This window comes from Oncorhynchus keta, chromosome 31 (assembly GCF_023373465.1).
Source record: "Oncorhynchus keta strain PuntledgeMale-10-30-2019 chromosome 31, Oket_V2, whole genome shotgun sequence".
Classification (NCBI taxonomy): domain Eukaryota; kingdom Metazoa; phylum Chordata; class Actinopteri; order Salmoniformes; family Salmonidae; genus Oncorhynchus; species Oncorhynchus keta.
This window is the reverse complement of record NC_068451.1, coordinates 2,406,496-2,421,280: the sequence shown is the minus strand read 5'-3', so window position 1 is coordinate 2,421,280 and position 14,785 is coordinate 2,406,496. Positions and strand designations below refer to the sequence as shown.

Below are 14,785 nucleotides of genomic sequence, written 5' to 3'. Positions count from 1 at the left end.
GCAGAACAACAGATTTTTACCTTGTCAGCTCGGGGATTCCATCTTGCAACCTTTCGGTTGCACATGGGGCGGCTACCTGCCATTATACGCGATTATATTTTGTGTGGTCCTCCCACTACAATTTGGGGAAAGCATGCAGTTTATTAGGCGACAGATTAAATAAATTATGATGAACTTCAAAAGTTTGTGAAAGTGCACAGGGATGAGCTCGATGCGCCTTTACAATAAATATCAATGGTCTTATTCTGGTGACATGATAATCGAGGCTTGGCTGCCATTTGATAAATACAAAATAATCTCGCTCTTATCCATAATAATGTCACCATATAGGCTAGTCTAAATACAGCCCGCACTGTATTTGCAAACTGTTGTCCAGAGCGCACCTGCCAAGACCATAGTGGGCACATTTGCTATTTAACGCAACAGTTTTTGTGACAAAACCATTGGTACAGTTGAAAATGAGATGAATTCACATTGAACTATAGGTTTCTATTCGGTATAAATTTAAAGGATATTTCAAGATTTTGGCAGTGAAGCCCTTTATCTATTTCCCCAAAATCAGATGAAATTGTGGATACCATTTTTATGTCTGTCTCTTGCATCCAGTATGGAGGAAGTTAGAGGTAGTTTCATGAGCCAATGCTAACTAGCGTCAGCGCAATGATTTCAAGTCTACAGGAACAATGACTTCCAGTCATTGCGCTAATGTTACTTCCTTCAAACCGCAAACAGAGACATAAAAATTGTATCCAAAAGTTCATCTGGCTTTGGGAAAGTAGATAAAGGGCTTCATTCACAAAATCTCAAACCATCCCTTTAAGAAGAAAAAAAGATACATTTTTATGTTCTCTACTTCATCACGTAGTGCTTTTTATTCACAAGTCAGTTTGGTGGAAACGCCACTGGTGGGTAAATGCGCATATTCTTTTATGCAGATTTTTGAGTATTCATCTGAAAATCTGTCTCCAATTGGATGAACCTAGCTAGTAAAGTGACATTTTTGTATGAGGATGAATTGGTTAATTTAAGTGCATATCCAAGGCAATAGATTGTAAGAAGTTAGGTGAGTGATGCTGCCACAAGATGTCTCTCTTGACCAGCAGTTGCCTCAATTACCCACCTTTGACTAATGCCTTTGTGGATTCTAAATTGTTACTGTATATTCTATGACAACATAAATGGTTTATGGCAAAATAGTTTTTTTATACCAAATGATGACTATTAACTTATACTTTCCCCACTATCCCTCTTCCAGACCTCAGTGGATGGCCCTGTGCATCCCCCCAGATTTGATTCTAACAGTACTGGAAGGAGTGACCGCTATCATCCACTACTGTCTACTGGACCCATCCTCCCAGTACCACCAGGTGAGGGCGCTAAGTCAGCCGCACTGTCATATCTGCATTGATTTATTGCCGATGTCACTTATTTACACATCATAGACCTCCTTTGTTTATATTGCACACATGTATCTAAGAAGGATGGCATTTTCTGTACAAATCTACACAACCTACTACACCATTTTCAAAGTGAAAGAAAATGATTGGACATTTTCCCAAATTAATAAATAAAAAAATCTTTTGAAGATGTCAACATATATCCATTGTTATTGGGTATGCTTGGACAGCAATCAAACCGGCATTGTCACATGAAGTTATGGGTATGCGGCAGGGACTTGGGAGTTTGTCATGATCAAAATAAATATGAAAGAAGCAAAGCAAAGCCCAGGTAAACCAAACTGGGATAGAGTTTTATTTTTCAATGTGACAATTACACAAGCTTTAATGCCAAATACACACCATAATGGCTTTCCAAGAGGTGGTGAGAGTGTTCCTAAATAGTCCAGTCTCAGTCCTGACTTGAAAATATGCTTGAAAATGTAGAGTCAAGATTTGAATATTGCTATCCAACAATGACTCCCAACCACATTTATTGAGCTTGAGCAATTTTGTGAAAATTTGGCTGCCAATGTTGCTTCCACCAAATGTTAACTCTGGGGTGTGAGGACATACACAATCAATACATCTTCCTTTTACAATTTTTTATTAATTTGTTAATGTTTCTATAATATTTCTTTAACTTTGAAAATGTGGGGTAGGTTGAGTATATTGGTAGAGGAAAGAAATTGGATGTAATCTCTTTTTAGATGTAATTTTAGGGCAGATAAACGTGAAGACTGCAATGGGGGGTGTAGACTTTCACTAGTGACTGTATCTCCATGTCCCTGTCTCCTCTCAGCTGCAGGTGAGTGTGGACCAGAAGCATTTGGCGGAAGCTCGCTCAGGGATCCTGTCCATCCTCCACACCATCATGTCCTCCGTCACCCTGCTGTGGAGCGTCCTGTACCAGGCTGACAGCACAGACCGGCCAGCTGCCGCCTCCGCTGTATCCACTTCCAACATCAACCTGGGATCCACCAAGGTACTGCGGTTACACACTGACCCTAAGCCTTTTCACAGTACTGAATCGAACTAAGGCGAGCTAAACCAAGCTGTACTGAGCTGATCTGATTACTCACTCATCCATCCATAGTTGCTAGAACTGAGCTGAAATGGACAATGTAATAATAGCCATCAGTTTGGTCTAGGTCGACACGATACTGTGAAAAGAGTACCTGTAGTTTATACCTAGATCAGTGTTCTTCAATATATATATATATTTTTTGGGGGGTAGTGTACTTAGTTTAGCATGCGTTATAGTGGATGCAGCAAACTGCTTATGTTACAAGCTCTTAACTATATTGCTCCTAAGGACCCTACAGGGTGTGCAGACTTTTGTTTCAGCCCGGTACTCCTGATTTGAGGATTCGACTAAGCATCCGTTAGTGCTGGACTGGAACAAAAGCCTGCACAACATGTGTGTTTCCCCAGGACTCGCACATTGTTCAAGGAGGATGGACCGTCCACAGCCTGTTGGCTTGGTCTTATTTCTGGCACTGCGTAGAGCGCTCAATCTTTCCTCTTTCTCCTCAGAACTTGCGTCAGCAGATCCTGGAGCTGCTAGGCCCCATCTCCATGAACCACGGAGCCCACTTCATGGCAGCTATCGCCTACGTGTGGAACGAGAGGAAGCAGGTCAAGACCACTGCCGCTTACAAGGTAAGCTCCAGAAATCAACATGGCAGAAACCCTTACTAAACACGTACATTTTGTGTTATTAGTGTGGTTAATGGCGGTGCGCAGAGGTCTCTTACCCTGCCTGTGTCCATGTTCGCGCACGTGTGTGTGTGTGTGTGTGTGTGTGTAGGTGATCCCCACTGCCAGTGAGGAGCAGTTGTTGTTGGTGGAGCTGGTGCGGTCAGTCAGCGCCATGCGTACCGAGACCGTGATGCAGACGGTCAAAGAGGTCCTGAAGCAGCCGCCGGCCATCGCCAAAGAGAAGGTTGGTGCTGCGGTCTCCCAATAGCCTGGAATCTAAACTGACATGCTCTGTTTTACCATTACAATAAAGCAAATTAGTTTCCCAATACATACGCTTAGATCACACTGTGCTACTCTAACCTTGTTACAGTTTATGACTATATTTAAAGCTCCTAGCCTCCTGCTTCCATTAGTCCTAATTCACCCTAATGCAGGTCCTCTGTTACTGTTACATTGGACAGATGCCATCTTATTGTTACAGTATATCAAAGTAAATTGGCAGCTTCCCTGCCACGGCCTCATTATTTTCTAATTAAATGTAGTTCTGTCCAGTGTTACCTCTTCCTCAACCCTCTCTCTCCCTCTCTCACTCGTCTTCCCTCTTTCTCACCGTCTCGCCGTAGAAGCATCTGTCTCTGGAGGTGTGCATGCTGCAGTTCTTCTATGCCTACGTTCAGAGGTGAGACCAACAGACCTCCACCTGTCTGTCAAGTGTGTTAAGCATAAGTAGCAAATATATGTGATCCTAAGACGATCCATGCCTGGAAGACGTGTACCATCTGAGTTTCCCCTCTTTGGTAGTTTAGTTCATGTGATGTCATGTTTAGTTTGACATTTTTGTTATGTCAAGTGTGTTGAGCATGTAGAATAAAATCGAGTTCAATTCAGATAAAACCCCTGAATTTTGTTAGTCCAATTCATTGAGTTCTGTAGCTTTACTGTTATTGTTACTAAACTGTCTTACTTAAATGAGTACTTGACCCCTCATTAGAACATTGTTTGTGACTGTGTCCTTCTTGTCTGTCTATGTAGGATCCCTGTGTCCAGTCTGGTGGACAGTTGGCCGTCTCTGCTGGCTCTGTTGAAGGACTCTATACAGCTGGGGCTGCCTGCTCCTGGACAGTTCCTCATACTGGGGTTAGACCACACACACAGACACAGAGACAGAGACAGACAGCCTGGGTAGGCAGTCATTGTAAATAAGAATTTGTTCTTTTAACTGACTTGCCTAGTTAAATATACATTTAAGCAATAAGGCCAGAGGAGGTGGGGTATATGGCCAATATACCGCAGCTAAGGGCTGTTCTTGTGCACAACGTGGAGTGCCTGGACACACCCCTTAGCCGTGGTATATTGGCCATATACCACAAACCCCCAGGTGCCTTTTTGATATTATAAACTGCTTACCAAAGTAATTAGAGCAGCTGATATACCACAGCTGCCAGCCAGTCAGCATTCAGGGCTCGACCCACACAGTTTATAATTAGCTAATAATCAAGTCGGAGGAGGAGGGAGAGTCTTGCAAGCTAGCTTTGGCACTGTGCTGTATATGCCAATATCCACTGTGATGTTGTGAGCCCGTTGCTTGGAAGCTACACCCACAAAGGAGGAGAGCTCTGCGATTCCTTACTACTTTGTAGTTTTTGGTATAACTGCGCTTTACAACGCTCTCTGAGACACTGCCCTCTCTCACTTACACCATCACTCTCTTCCCCTTATGTACCCTTTACATACGCAGCCACCAGACTAACCTATCCATCGGTCTCTTCCCCAGAGTTCTGAATGAGTTCATCCTCAAGAACCCAAACCTAGAGAGCAAGAAGGACCAGCGGGAGCTGCAGGTAAGCCTCAGTCCCATGCAAAAGGATTCACTATTCTTCTGTCTTTAAGATGACATAATTCACAATTCGTATCTTCTAGATAAGATCATATTAATCGAGGTAAAAGCCCCATCGAGGACCACATTGGATTCAAGTGTTTTGAATAATAATTTTAAGTGCTGTCCCCTGGGAATACAATGTACCTATTGCTGAATATGTTTTTACCCAAATAAGTCAAATTCAAGAGTTCCGTTCCATTATTTACCCCAGCATCCCGATTAGATTGAAGCAGTGTATTGGGCATGCATTTTATTTAAGTGGTATGGTAGTATGGTTATTGTAATGAAGCCAGTATGATTATTCACCGTGTGTGTGTGTGTGTGTGTGTGTGTGGATGTGACCCACAAGGTGGTGGAGGCCATCGGCACCATCGCAGGCTCCTCTCTGGAGCAGACCACCTGGCTGAGGAGGAACCTGGAGGTCAAGGCCTCACCACAGATCATGGTGGACGGGACTAGCCTGGAGCAAGACGTAGAGGGTAGGAGTGATGCGAGGACCCTGGCTATCTGTGCTAGTTGTGTACAATATGTCAGCTTTGTGTTCATTGGGGCACCGGATTGTTATTGGACAAGTCCAGGGTAGTGTTTCAGTCCGTTTTCTTCCATTTGGTCCCTAATGAACACAACCTTAATCGGGAAAGTGCAGATTAGAGGTGTTTCTTGTGTGACTGAATGTATGGCTGTGTTTTCAATATCCACACTATCATACCACTTAGAATGACCCAATGTATTGGGAATGCATTCAAAGGGGTACATTATGTTAGTGTGGATATTTGATCGTGCATACAAACAGCATGCGTCTGCATGTGTGTGTGCTGGGTATGATCTGTCACTAATGGTGTGTGTGTTTCAGATCTAATGCTCACAGTGATGGAGGCGTCCAGTTTTACTCCATCGGTGTACAGCGTTCACGCCCTCACACTGCTAGCGGAGGTAAAACACCCAGCGCACCGTCTGGCCGTCTGTCTGTCGGTCTGTGTCCATCCGTCTGTGCATCCTCTCCACTCACGGCTACCAACAGCCTTGCTTCTGCTATTAGGACCCACACACAGTCTACTCTCACTCAGCTGATTTGCAATCAGCTCTCCCTCCCCCAGGCCCAACCTCAATCATTATTAGCAAAGCAATACGTTCTTCCCTGGACACTGTTGCTGCTGAAGCCAGATATAAACTGGAGGCTCTAAGTGTGCCTCTCTTGCTTTAGTGTTATAAACAGACCTCCCTCTCCGTTGTTTAGGCTTATGTCACTCATGTGACCCGTTTACTCATTGCAGTGCATTGGTGTTTATTGGTCGGTTGATGTCTGCTGTAGTGCTAAGTCTTATGACTTTTTAGTGTAGTACACTGTTGCCATGTATCCTATCTGAACAGTGCAGAGTATTGAGAGTAGTGATTGTGTGTTGTCAGGTGCTGGCCCATCTCCTAGACATGGTGTTCTACAGTGACGAGAAGGAGAGGGTGATCCCTCTACTGGTGAACATTATGCACTATGTTGTGCCCTACCTCCGCAACCACAGGTAAGGATGGACCAGCCAATACACTTACACTCCTTCACTAGAGCCTAGAGCACGCCCAGGTCCTCCGTTAAACACGAAATAACATGCCCATGGGATCTGCCAAGGAAACACTCCCAAGCTGTATAACTAGGGCCTAGTATTTCCTGGTCAGGTCATATCTGGGTCCTATCTCTAATGTGCAGTGTGTCTCTGTGGCCTCTTCCCTGGCAGTGCCCACAACGCCCCCAGCTACCGGGCGTGTATCCAGCTGCTGAGCAGCCTGAGTGGGTACCAGTACACCCGGCGGGCCTGGAAGAAAGAAGCCTTCGACCTTTTCATGGACCACACCTTTTTCCAGATGGATTCCTCCTGTGTCAGCCAGTGAGTTGAGCATTGTTGAGTGTTTGGGGGAGGGGAACTATGGGGGACGGGGATCGTGTAGTTTTGTCATATAATAGGATTCTATCTGAAGTCCTCTCCTGTATTGTCCAGTTGGAGAGCCATCATTGACCATCTTATGACCCACGACAAGACCACGTTTAGAGATCTTATGAGTAAGTATAATTGAGTAGCCTGATTCTTCTAAATGAGCATTTCTGTGTGTATATAATTTCTGTGTATAGTTGTATGTGAGCTCTACAGGTAGATATTATATTGGAACTGTTATAGTATAGTAGTTAACGTGCGTGTGTCTGCAGCTCGTGTGGCGGTGGCTCAGAGCAGCTCTCTGAATCTGTTCTCTAACCGAGACGCAGAGCTGGAGCAGAGAGCAATGCTGCTCAAACGCCTGGCCTTCACCATCTACAGCAGCGAGGTGGACCAGTACCAGAAATACCTACCTGACATACAGGGTAAACACGCACATGCAGACAGCATACAGACAGGCACACAAACACATACCCCTGCTTACCAACACACACACACACGCCTCTAAGAAATAAACACACACATCCTTCTGTTTTCAAATATTTATACACACACACACACACGCACACACACAGCGATGGAGTATTGACTTATGAGTGTGTGTTTCCCCTATCAGAGCGGCTGGTTGAGAGTCTGCGTCTGCCCCAGGTGCCCATCCTCCATGCCCAGGTGTTCCTGTTCTTCAGAGTTCTACTGCTGCGCATGTCTCCTCAACACCTCACCTCACTGTGGCCCACCATGATCACTGAACTGGTGAGAGACACAAGAGCACGCTACAAACATACACCACAAAAAACTGTACGCACTTAGTCTCTCTCACACACACACACACACACACACACAAGCGACAACTGCCGATGAACAGCCGGATGAAGGCCTTACGCCTGCTGTTTATAAATATTTCGATAGAATTAAGCCTAATGTAGGCTTTTTAAATCAAGCATTGAGTGTCTTGATTGGATAAGTAAGCTCCACTGTTATTCTTGCAATACTTTTCGATTGCCGAGTTGTGGTTGTCATCCCCTTTGTCTCAAACTACTGTACTATAGATCGTCGACCAAGATAATAGATTGTTATATATAATCCTTCTCCTATTTACTTACCTATGTGTTTCCTCCCTCTCAGGTTCAGGTCTTTTTACTCATGGAGCAGGAGCTGACTGCAGACGAGGACATGTCAAGGTAACTGTCAGTCCACCAAATGGGAGTGGACATTGATTAATACATGACAATGAGAGTGTGTGTTTTTCCTGCCATAGAAATGTGACTTGATGATGATGGATTGGATTTATCGAGTTTTCAGGTGCTCAACGCGCTTTAGATTGTATGGCGGGGGAAACATCCACTACCAATGTGTATCTTCAACCTGGGTGACTTTGTAGGGCTGGTTTCCTGGACACAGATTAAGAATAGACCGGAAATGTAAAATCATGTTCAATGGAGATTCTCATGTTCAATGGAGTCCAGGGCTAGGTTTCATCTGTGTCCAGGAAACGGCTCTGTACTGTCTTTGAGTCTATGCTGTGTGTATGCATTGGTCATGTTTCCATCTGGGTTTGACCTGTAGGACGTCAGGTCCATCGGTGGCTGGCCTGGAGACCACCTACTCTGGGGGGAACGGTTTCTCCACCTCCTACAACAGCCAGCGCTGGCTCAACCTCTACCTGTCTGCCTGCAAACTGCTGGACCTGGCCCTGGCACTGCCCTCAGAGAGCCTGCCCCAGTTCCAGATGTGTGTACTAACCCACTACTCCTGCCTGGGTTCATACACTACCATGCAGTACATTTATCTGCACACTGTACTGTATACAAGGTTCAAGCACATAACTTTTGTTTCACAACGCATTAAAGTATGTTGCAACACTTTTACCCAATGAGATCCTCAAGACTTTTCACACTCTCGTACTGAACGAAATCATTCAGTGATGGCTCATATATTTTCCTGTCACTTTGTCCTTTCCCTCATAAATTGTGTTTTTTTTTGCTCAGATGTGTGAAAAGGTTTATGTGTGTGTAATGTTTGGGCATTGGCTGTGTTCTTTCCCAGGTACCGCTGGGCCTTTATCCCCGAGGCATCTGATGACTCGGGCCTGGAGGTGAGACGACAGGGGACCCACCAGCGAGAGTTCAAACCCTATGTTGTCCGACTAGCCAAGCTGCTGAGGAAACGAGCCAAGGTAACTGCTCTGGTCTACCTTCAGAGCAACGTAATGCAAGGATGGACAAAGACCCACATTAGTAAAAGTGACCAATCCCAATGACCATGTTAACTTGAGCTATTACTGACATTTGGGACAACTTGCTGTACCCCTAAGGCCAGTAGTGTAAGAGCCTGGACACAGCAGGCTGAAAATCTTTTCTGAAGGCTATCAGTGGGCGAACATCAGCTGCAGTCCCACACGGTGTGTTCCAGGGGCCACCTGCCAGGTGGTCGGGAGTGATGGCAGTCTTTCACGATTCAACATGTAGAATCTTGGAGGAGCGTCAGGAATAGCTTCACACCCTTGAGCCAATCAGAGCGCTAGGGCGCTTTCCCCACGTGACAACAGAAATTAAACTTGAGAAATGTAAATGTCAGCTGTAGCCTGAACAGTGTGTTCCAGCAGGTTTTGTACTTAATTTGTGTAAAAAAAAAATATTTTTAAAATGAATATGTTAGAAAAATTCTGGCAGACAATCCAGTCAGATAATGGCACACCAACAAAGCACATACACTACCGTTCAAAAGTTTGGGGTCACTTAGAAATGTCCTTGTTTTTTAAAGAAAAGCAAAAAAAGTTGTCGATTTTAAAATAACATCAAATTGATCAGAAATACAGTGTAGACATGGTTAGTGATTTGTATTTGACTATTGTAGCTGGAAACCGCAGATTTAAAATAAAAAATAATTGAATATCTACAGTACAAAGGCGTACAGAGGCCCATTTATCAGCAACCATCACTCCTGTGTTCCAATGGCACATTGTGTTAGCTAATCCAAGTTTTTTAAATTTAAAAATCTAATTGATCATAAGAAAACCCTTTGGCAATTTTGTTAGCACAGCTGAAAACTGTTGTCCTGATTAAAGAAGCAATAAAACTGGCCTTCTTTAGACTAGTTGAGTATCTGGAGCATCAGCATTTGTGGATTCAATTACAGAATGGCAAGAAATAAATGGCAAGAAATAAAGAGCTTTCTTCTGAAACTCATCAATCTATTCTTGTTCTGAGAAATTAAGGCTATTCCATGTGAGAAGTTGGCAAGAACTGAAGATCTCGCGCAACGCTGTGTACTACTCCCTTCACAGAACAGCGCAACCTGGCTTAAACCAGAATAGAAAGAGGAGTTGGAGGCCCCGCTGCACAACTGAGCAAGAGGACAAGTACATTAGTGTCTAGTAGACGCCTCACAAGTCCTTAACTGGCAGCTTCATTAAATAGTACCCACAAACACTAGTCTCAACGTCAACAGTGAAGAGGCGACTCTGGGATGCTGTCCTTTTAGTTTCCAGCTACAATAGTGATTTACAACATTAACAATGTCTACACTGTATTTCTGATCAATTTGGTATTTTAATGGACCAAAAATATTTGCTTTTCTTTCAAAATCAATGACATGTCTAAGTGACCCCAACTTTTGAACTGTAGTGTAAATATAATACACTGCTCAAAAAAATTAAGGGAACACTAAAATAGCACATCCTAGATCTGAATGAATTAAATATTCTTATTAAATACCTTTTTCTTTACGCAGTTGAATGTGCTGACAACAAAATCACACAAAAATTATCAATGGAAATCAAATTTATCAACCCATGGAGGTCTGGATTTGGAGTCACACTCAAAATCAAAGTGGAAAACCACACTACAGGCTGATCCAACTTTGATGTAATGTACTTAAAACAAGTAAAAATGAGGCTCAGTATTGTGTGTGGCCTCCACGTGCCTGTATGACCTCCCTACAACGCCTGGGCATGCTCCTGATGAGGTGGCGGATGGTTTCCTGAGGGATCTCCTCCCAGACCTGGACTAAAGCATCCGCCAACTCTTGGACAGTCTGTGGTGCAATGTGGCGTTGGTGGATGGAGCGAGACATGATGTCCCAGATGTGCTCGATTAGATTCATGTCTAGGGAACGGGCAGGCCAGTCTATAGCATCAATGCCTTCCTCTTGCAGGAACTGCTGACACACTCCAGCCTCTAGCATTGTCTTGGATTAGGAGGAACCCAGGGCCAACCGCACCAGCATATAGTCTCTAAAGGGGTCTGAGGATCTCATCTCTGTACCTAATGGCAGTCAGGCTACCTCTGGCGAGCACATGGAGGGCTGTGCGGCCTCCCAAAGAAATGCCACCCCACACCATGACTGACCCACCACCAAACCGGTCATGCTGGAGGATGTTGCAGGCAGCAGAACGTTCTCCACGGCGTCTCCAGACTGTCACGTCTGTCACGTGCTCAGTGTGAACCTGCTTTCATCTGTGAAGAGCACAAGGCACCAGTTGCGAATTTGCCAATCTTGGTGTTCTCTGGAAAATGCCAAACGTCCTCCTCGGGCCCTCATACCACCCTCATGGAGTCTGTTTCTGACCGTTTGAGCAGACACATGCACATTTGTGGCCTGCTGGAGGTAATTTTGCAGGGCTCTGGCAGTGCTCCTCCTTGCACAAAGGCGGAGGTAGAGGTCCTGCTGCTGAGTTGTTGCCCTCATACGGTCTCCCGATGTACTGGCCTGTCTCCTGGTAGTGCCTCTATGCTCTGGACACTACGCTGACAGACGCTCAAACCTTCTTGCCACAGCTCGCATTGATGTGCCATCCTGGATGAGATGGACTACCTGAGCCACTTGTGTGGGTTGTAGACTCCGTCTCGTGCTACCACTAGAGTGAAAGCACCGCCAGCATTCAAAAGTGATCAAAACATCAGCCAGGAAGCATAGGAACTGAGAAGTGGTCTGTGGTCATCACCTGCAGAACCACTCCTTTATTGGGGGTGTCTTGCTAATTGCCTATAATTTCCACCTGTTGTCTATTCCATTTGCACAACAGCATGTGAAATGTATTGTCAATCAGTGTTGCTTCCTAAGTGGACAGTTTGATTTCACAGAAGTGTAATTGACTTGGAGTTACATTGTGTTGTTTAAGTGTTCCCTTTATATTTTGAGCAGTGTATATTCATAGCTGTATAAAGTCACAACTTTTTGCTCATTCTGCTGTCGTCTTTTTCCATCCATTCGTCAATAGAAGAACCCAGAGGAGGACTGTTCCCTGCGTACTCTGTCCTGGGAACGGGGCCACCTCACCCTGACACTCTACATGATCCGCAGCATGGAGCAGCTCCTCCCCTTCTTCAATCTGCTCAGTCAAGTGTTCAACAGTAAGGCCAGCAGCCGCAATGGCCCCACCCACACCACCGCCCCTAGCCACTCTGGCAACTCCTTCCCCAACAAGGAGGGCAAGCTGGAGAGCCAAAAAGTGTTCTGGAGCAGGGCACGGCAGAACATTGAGGAGATGGTGGAGAAAGACTTTCTAGAGGGCGTTATCAAGACGTGAATATGAGGGACAGAGGGAAATGTATTTTCCCAAGCGATATATATTAATAAAACTAATCTTGTATATAATGGAACATATTAGGGACAAAAACCATGGGAACTAAAAATGACTGAAGTTTGTACATTTTTTTTCTCTTTTTGTATTTATGACTGTATTTTACTTTTCAAAGGCTTTTAATTATTTGTATATACAGGGCAGCTGTGAAGACTGTCTTTGGCAGTCTGTGTATGCCCTCTGGGACAATGTGAAGATGCTGTGCAATTCTATATTGTTGTGACTTACTGAATTAAAGGCATCATGAGATCCACATGCCCTGTGTGTCTCGGTCTCACCCTCACCATGGACAGACATGTTATTTGAAATGTTTCAAGCATCATAGAGTGGAAAGCTCTTAAAGGTCCAGTGCAGCTGTTTTTATCTCAATATCACATTTCTGTTTAGCAATTAAGTACCTTACTGTGATTGTTTTCAATTAAAATTGTCAAAAAAGAATAACTTCTTGGTAAAGAGCAATTTCTCAAACAAGATTTTTGCTAGGACTGTCTGGAAGTCGTCTGAGTGGAGTGAGAAACTGAAAGCTTGCTGTTATTTGCAGAGAGGTTTGGAACTCTCTTTCTTATTGGTCTATTCACCAGGCAGGCCAAAACTCTATCCCACTAGCTGAAATTTCAGTCTTTTCAAACCGCTGTCACGCTGAAAGTGTGTGGAAACACATAAAACACAGGAAAATCATTTTTTACTGCACTGGGCCTTTAACATGTTCTCTCTCATATTGTACATAAATAGTGTTGATTGATTTGTGCCATTTTTATGTGTGAGGGTTGGGGACAGAAGCTGTAATTTGTGCTTATTTTGGCTTCATGACTAATAGAATGAATAACTAGAATGTTGCCACATTTGTGGTATTAGATAGATTCAAAAAAGACAAGCTACAATAACATTAGTATAATAAGACTAATACATTCCTCTACAAGGTCTTACAGTAGGAGGATTTTTTTGGACGTCTTCCTCAGGCATGAAAACATCCTCACAAAGAGGGAGCGCTTGCATGGTTTCTCCTGTGGTTGAGAGGTGGATTTTCTGGCAATATGTACGAACGGTGCTAGGCAGGAGAGAGGGTTGACATGAACATGAATTTGTGTCTGTCAAACATTTTCCTCCCAACTTTAAGATTTACTGTAATGACTGTCCATGTTGAGGCAATTGGAAGTACATTAAAGGCCGAAACATTCTTGATTGGCAGAATATATTGTAAATATTTGTTTCATTTTACGTACACAGTTAAACATAACCAAAGGGTCTTAATGTATGGACTTACAAATGCAATAGTGATCCTCATGGACAATCTTAGCCTGGTCCTGTGCTGCCTCTGAGGCCTGGCTGTTCTTTATATATATATATATATATATATATATATATATATATATATACAGTGCCTTTGAAAAGTATTCAGACCCCTTCACTTTTTCCACGTTTTGTTAGCTTACAGCCTTATTTTAAAATTGATTAAATAGTTTTTTCCCTCATCAATCTACACAAAATACCCCATAATGACAAAGCAAAAACGTTTTATCTTTTTTTGTGCTAATTTATTAAAGATAACTGAAATATCACATTTTCTTAACTATTTAGACCCTTTACTCAGTACTTTGTTAAATCACATTTGGCAGTGATTACAGGCTCGAGTCTTCTTGGGAATGACGCTACAAGCTTGGCACACCTGTATTCGGGGAGTTTCTCCCATTCTTCCTTCAAGTCCGGGCTCTGGCTGGGCCACTCCAGGACATTCAGAGACTTGTCCTGAAGCCACTCCTGTGTTGTCTTGGCTGTGTGCTTAGGGTCATTGTCCTGTTGGAAGCTGAACCTTCACCCCAGTCTGAGGTCCTGAGTGCTCTGGAGCAGGTTTTCATCAAGGATCTCTGTACTTTGCTCTATTCATCTTTGCCTCGATCCTGACTAGTCTCCCAGTCCCTGCCGCTGAAAAACATCCCCGCAGCATGATGATACAACCACCATGCTTCAATCAATCAAGCAAATGTATTCATTAAGCCCTTTTTACATCAGCCGATGTCACAAAGTGCTATACAGAAACCCAGCCTAAAACCCCAAACAGCAAGGAATGCAGATGTAGAAGCACTGTGGCAAGGAAGAACTCCCTAGAAAGGCAGTGTTGTGACGTTGGTACCATTAATGCGATTAACCATTTCTCAGCCGTGTAGTCACCGCTTCACGCTGTCTGGTCTGGCAGAGATGTTATTTTTCTCTGTTTTGTACCTTTCAGCTCACGCTGTCATTCACGCTGGTCTTATATGTT

The 14,785-nt window shown here is 43.9% G+C and overlaps 1 protein-coding gene across 5 annotated transcripts in view; it reads left to right on the top strand.

Annotated features, from left to right (window-relative positions):
- Positions 1-12,778, top strand: part of LOC118364205 (protein dopey-1-like) — a 36,471-nt gene extending 23,693 nt beyond the window's left edge. For all 5 annotated transcript variants that reach the window (XM_052489318.1, XM_052489320.1, XM_052489319.1 and 2 more), the window contains 18 exons: positions 1,256-1,367; positions 2,239-2,421; positions 2,973-3,098; positions 3,247-3,381; positions 3,764-3,819; positions 4,173-4,277; positions 4,915-4,982; positions 5,355-5,498; positions 5,873-5,952; positions 6,427-6,536; positions 6,747-6,896; positions 7,008-7,069; positions 7,214-7,366; positions 7,558-7,694; positions 8,067-8,122; positions 8,508-8,672; positions 8,988-9,117; positions 12,163-12,778. In XM_052489318.1, coding sequence (XP_052345278.1) covers positions 1,256-1,367; positions 2,239-2,421; positions 2,973-3,098; positions 3,247-3,381; positions 3,764-3,819; positions 4,173-4,277; positions 4,915-4,982; positions 5,355-5,498; positions 5,873-5,952; positions 6,427-6,536; positions 6,747-6,896; positions 7,008-7,069; positions 7,214-7,366; positions 7,558-7,694; positions 8,067-8,122; positions 8,508-8,672; positions 8,988-9,117; positions 12,163-12,471 — 2,281 coding nt within the window. In that variant the 3' untranslated portion in view covers positions 12,472-12,778. The remainder of the gene's footprint in view (positions 1-1,255; positions 1,368-2,238; positions 2,422-2,972; positions 3,099-3,246; positions 3,382-3,763; positions 3,820-4,172; positions 4,278-4,914; positions 4,983-5,354; positions 5,499-5,872; positions 5,953-6,426; positions 6,537-6,746; positions 6,897-7,007; positions 7,070-7,213; positions 7,367-7,557; positions 7,695-8,066; positions 8,123-8,507; positions 8,673-8,987; positions 9,118-12,162) is intronic.
- The last annotated feature ends 2,007 nt before the right edge of the window (positions 12,779-14,785 follow it).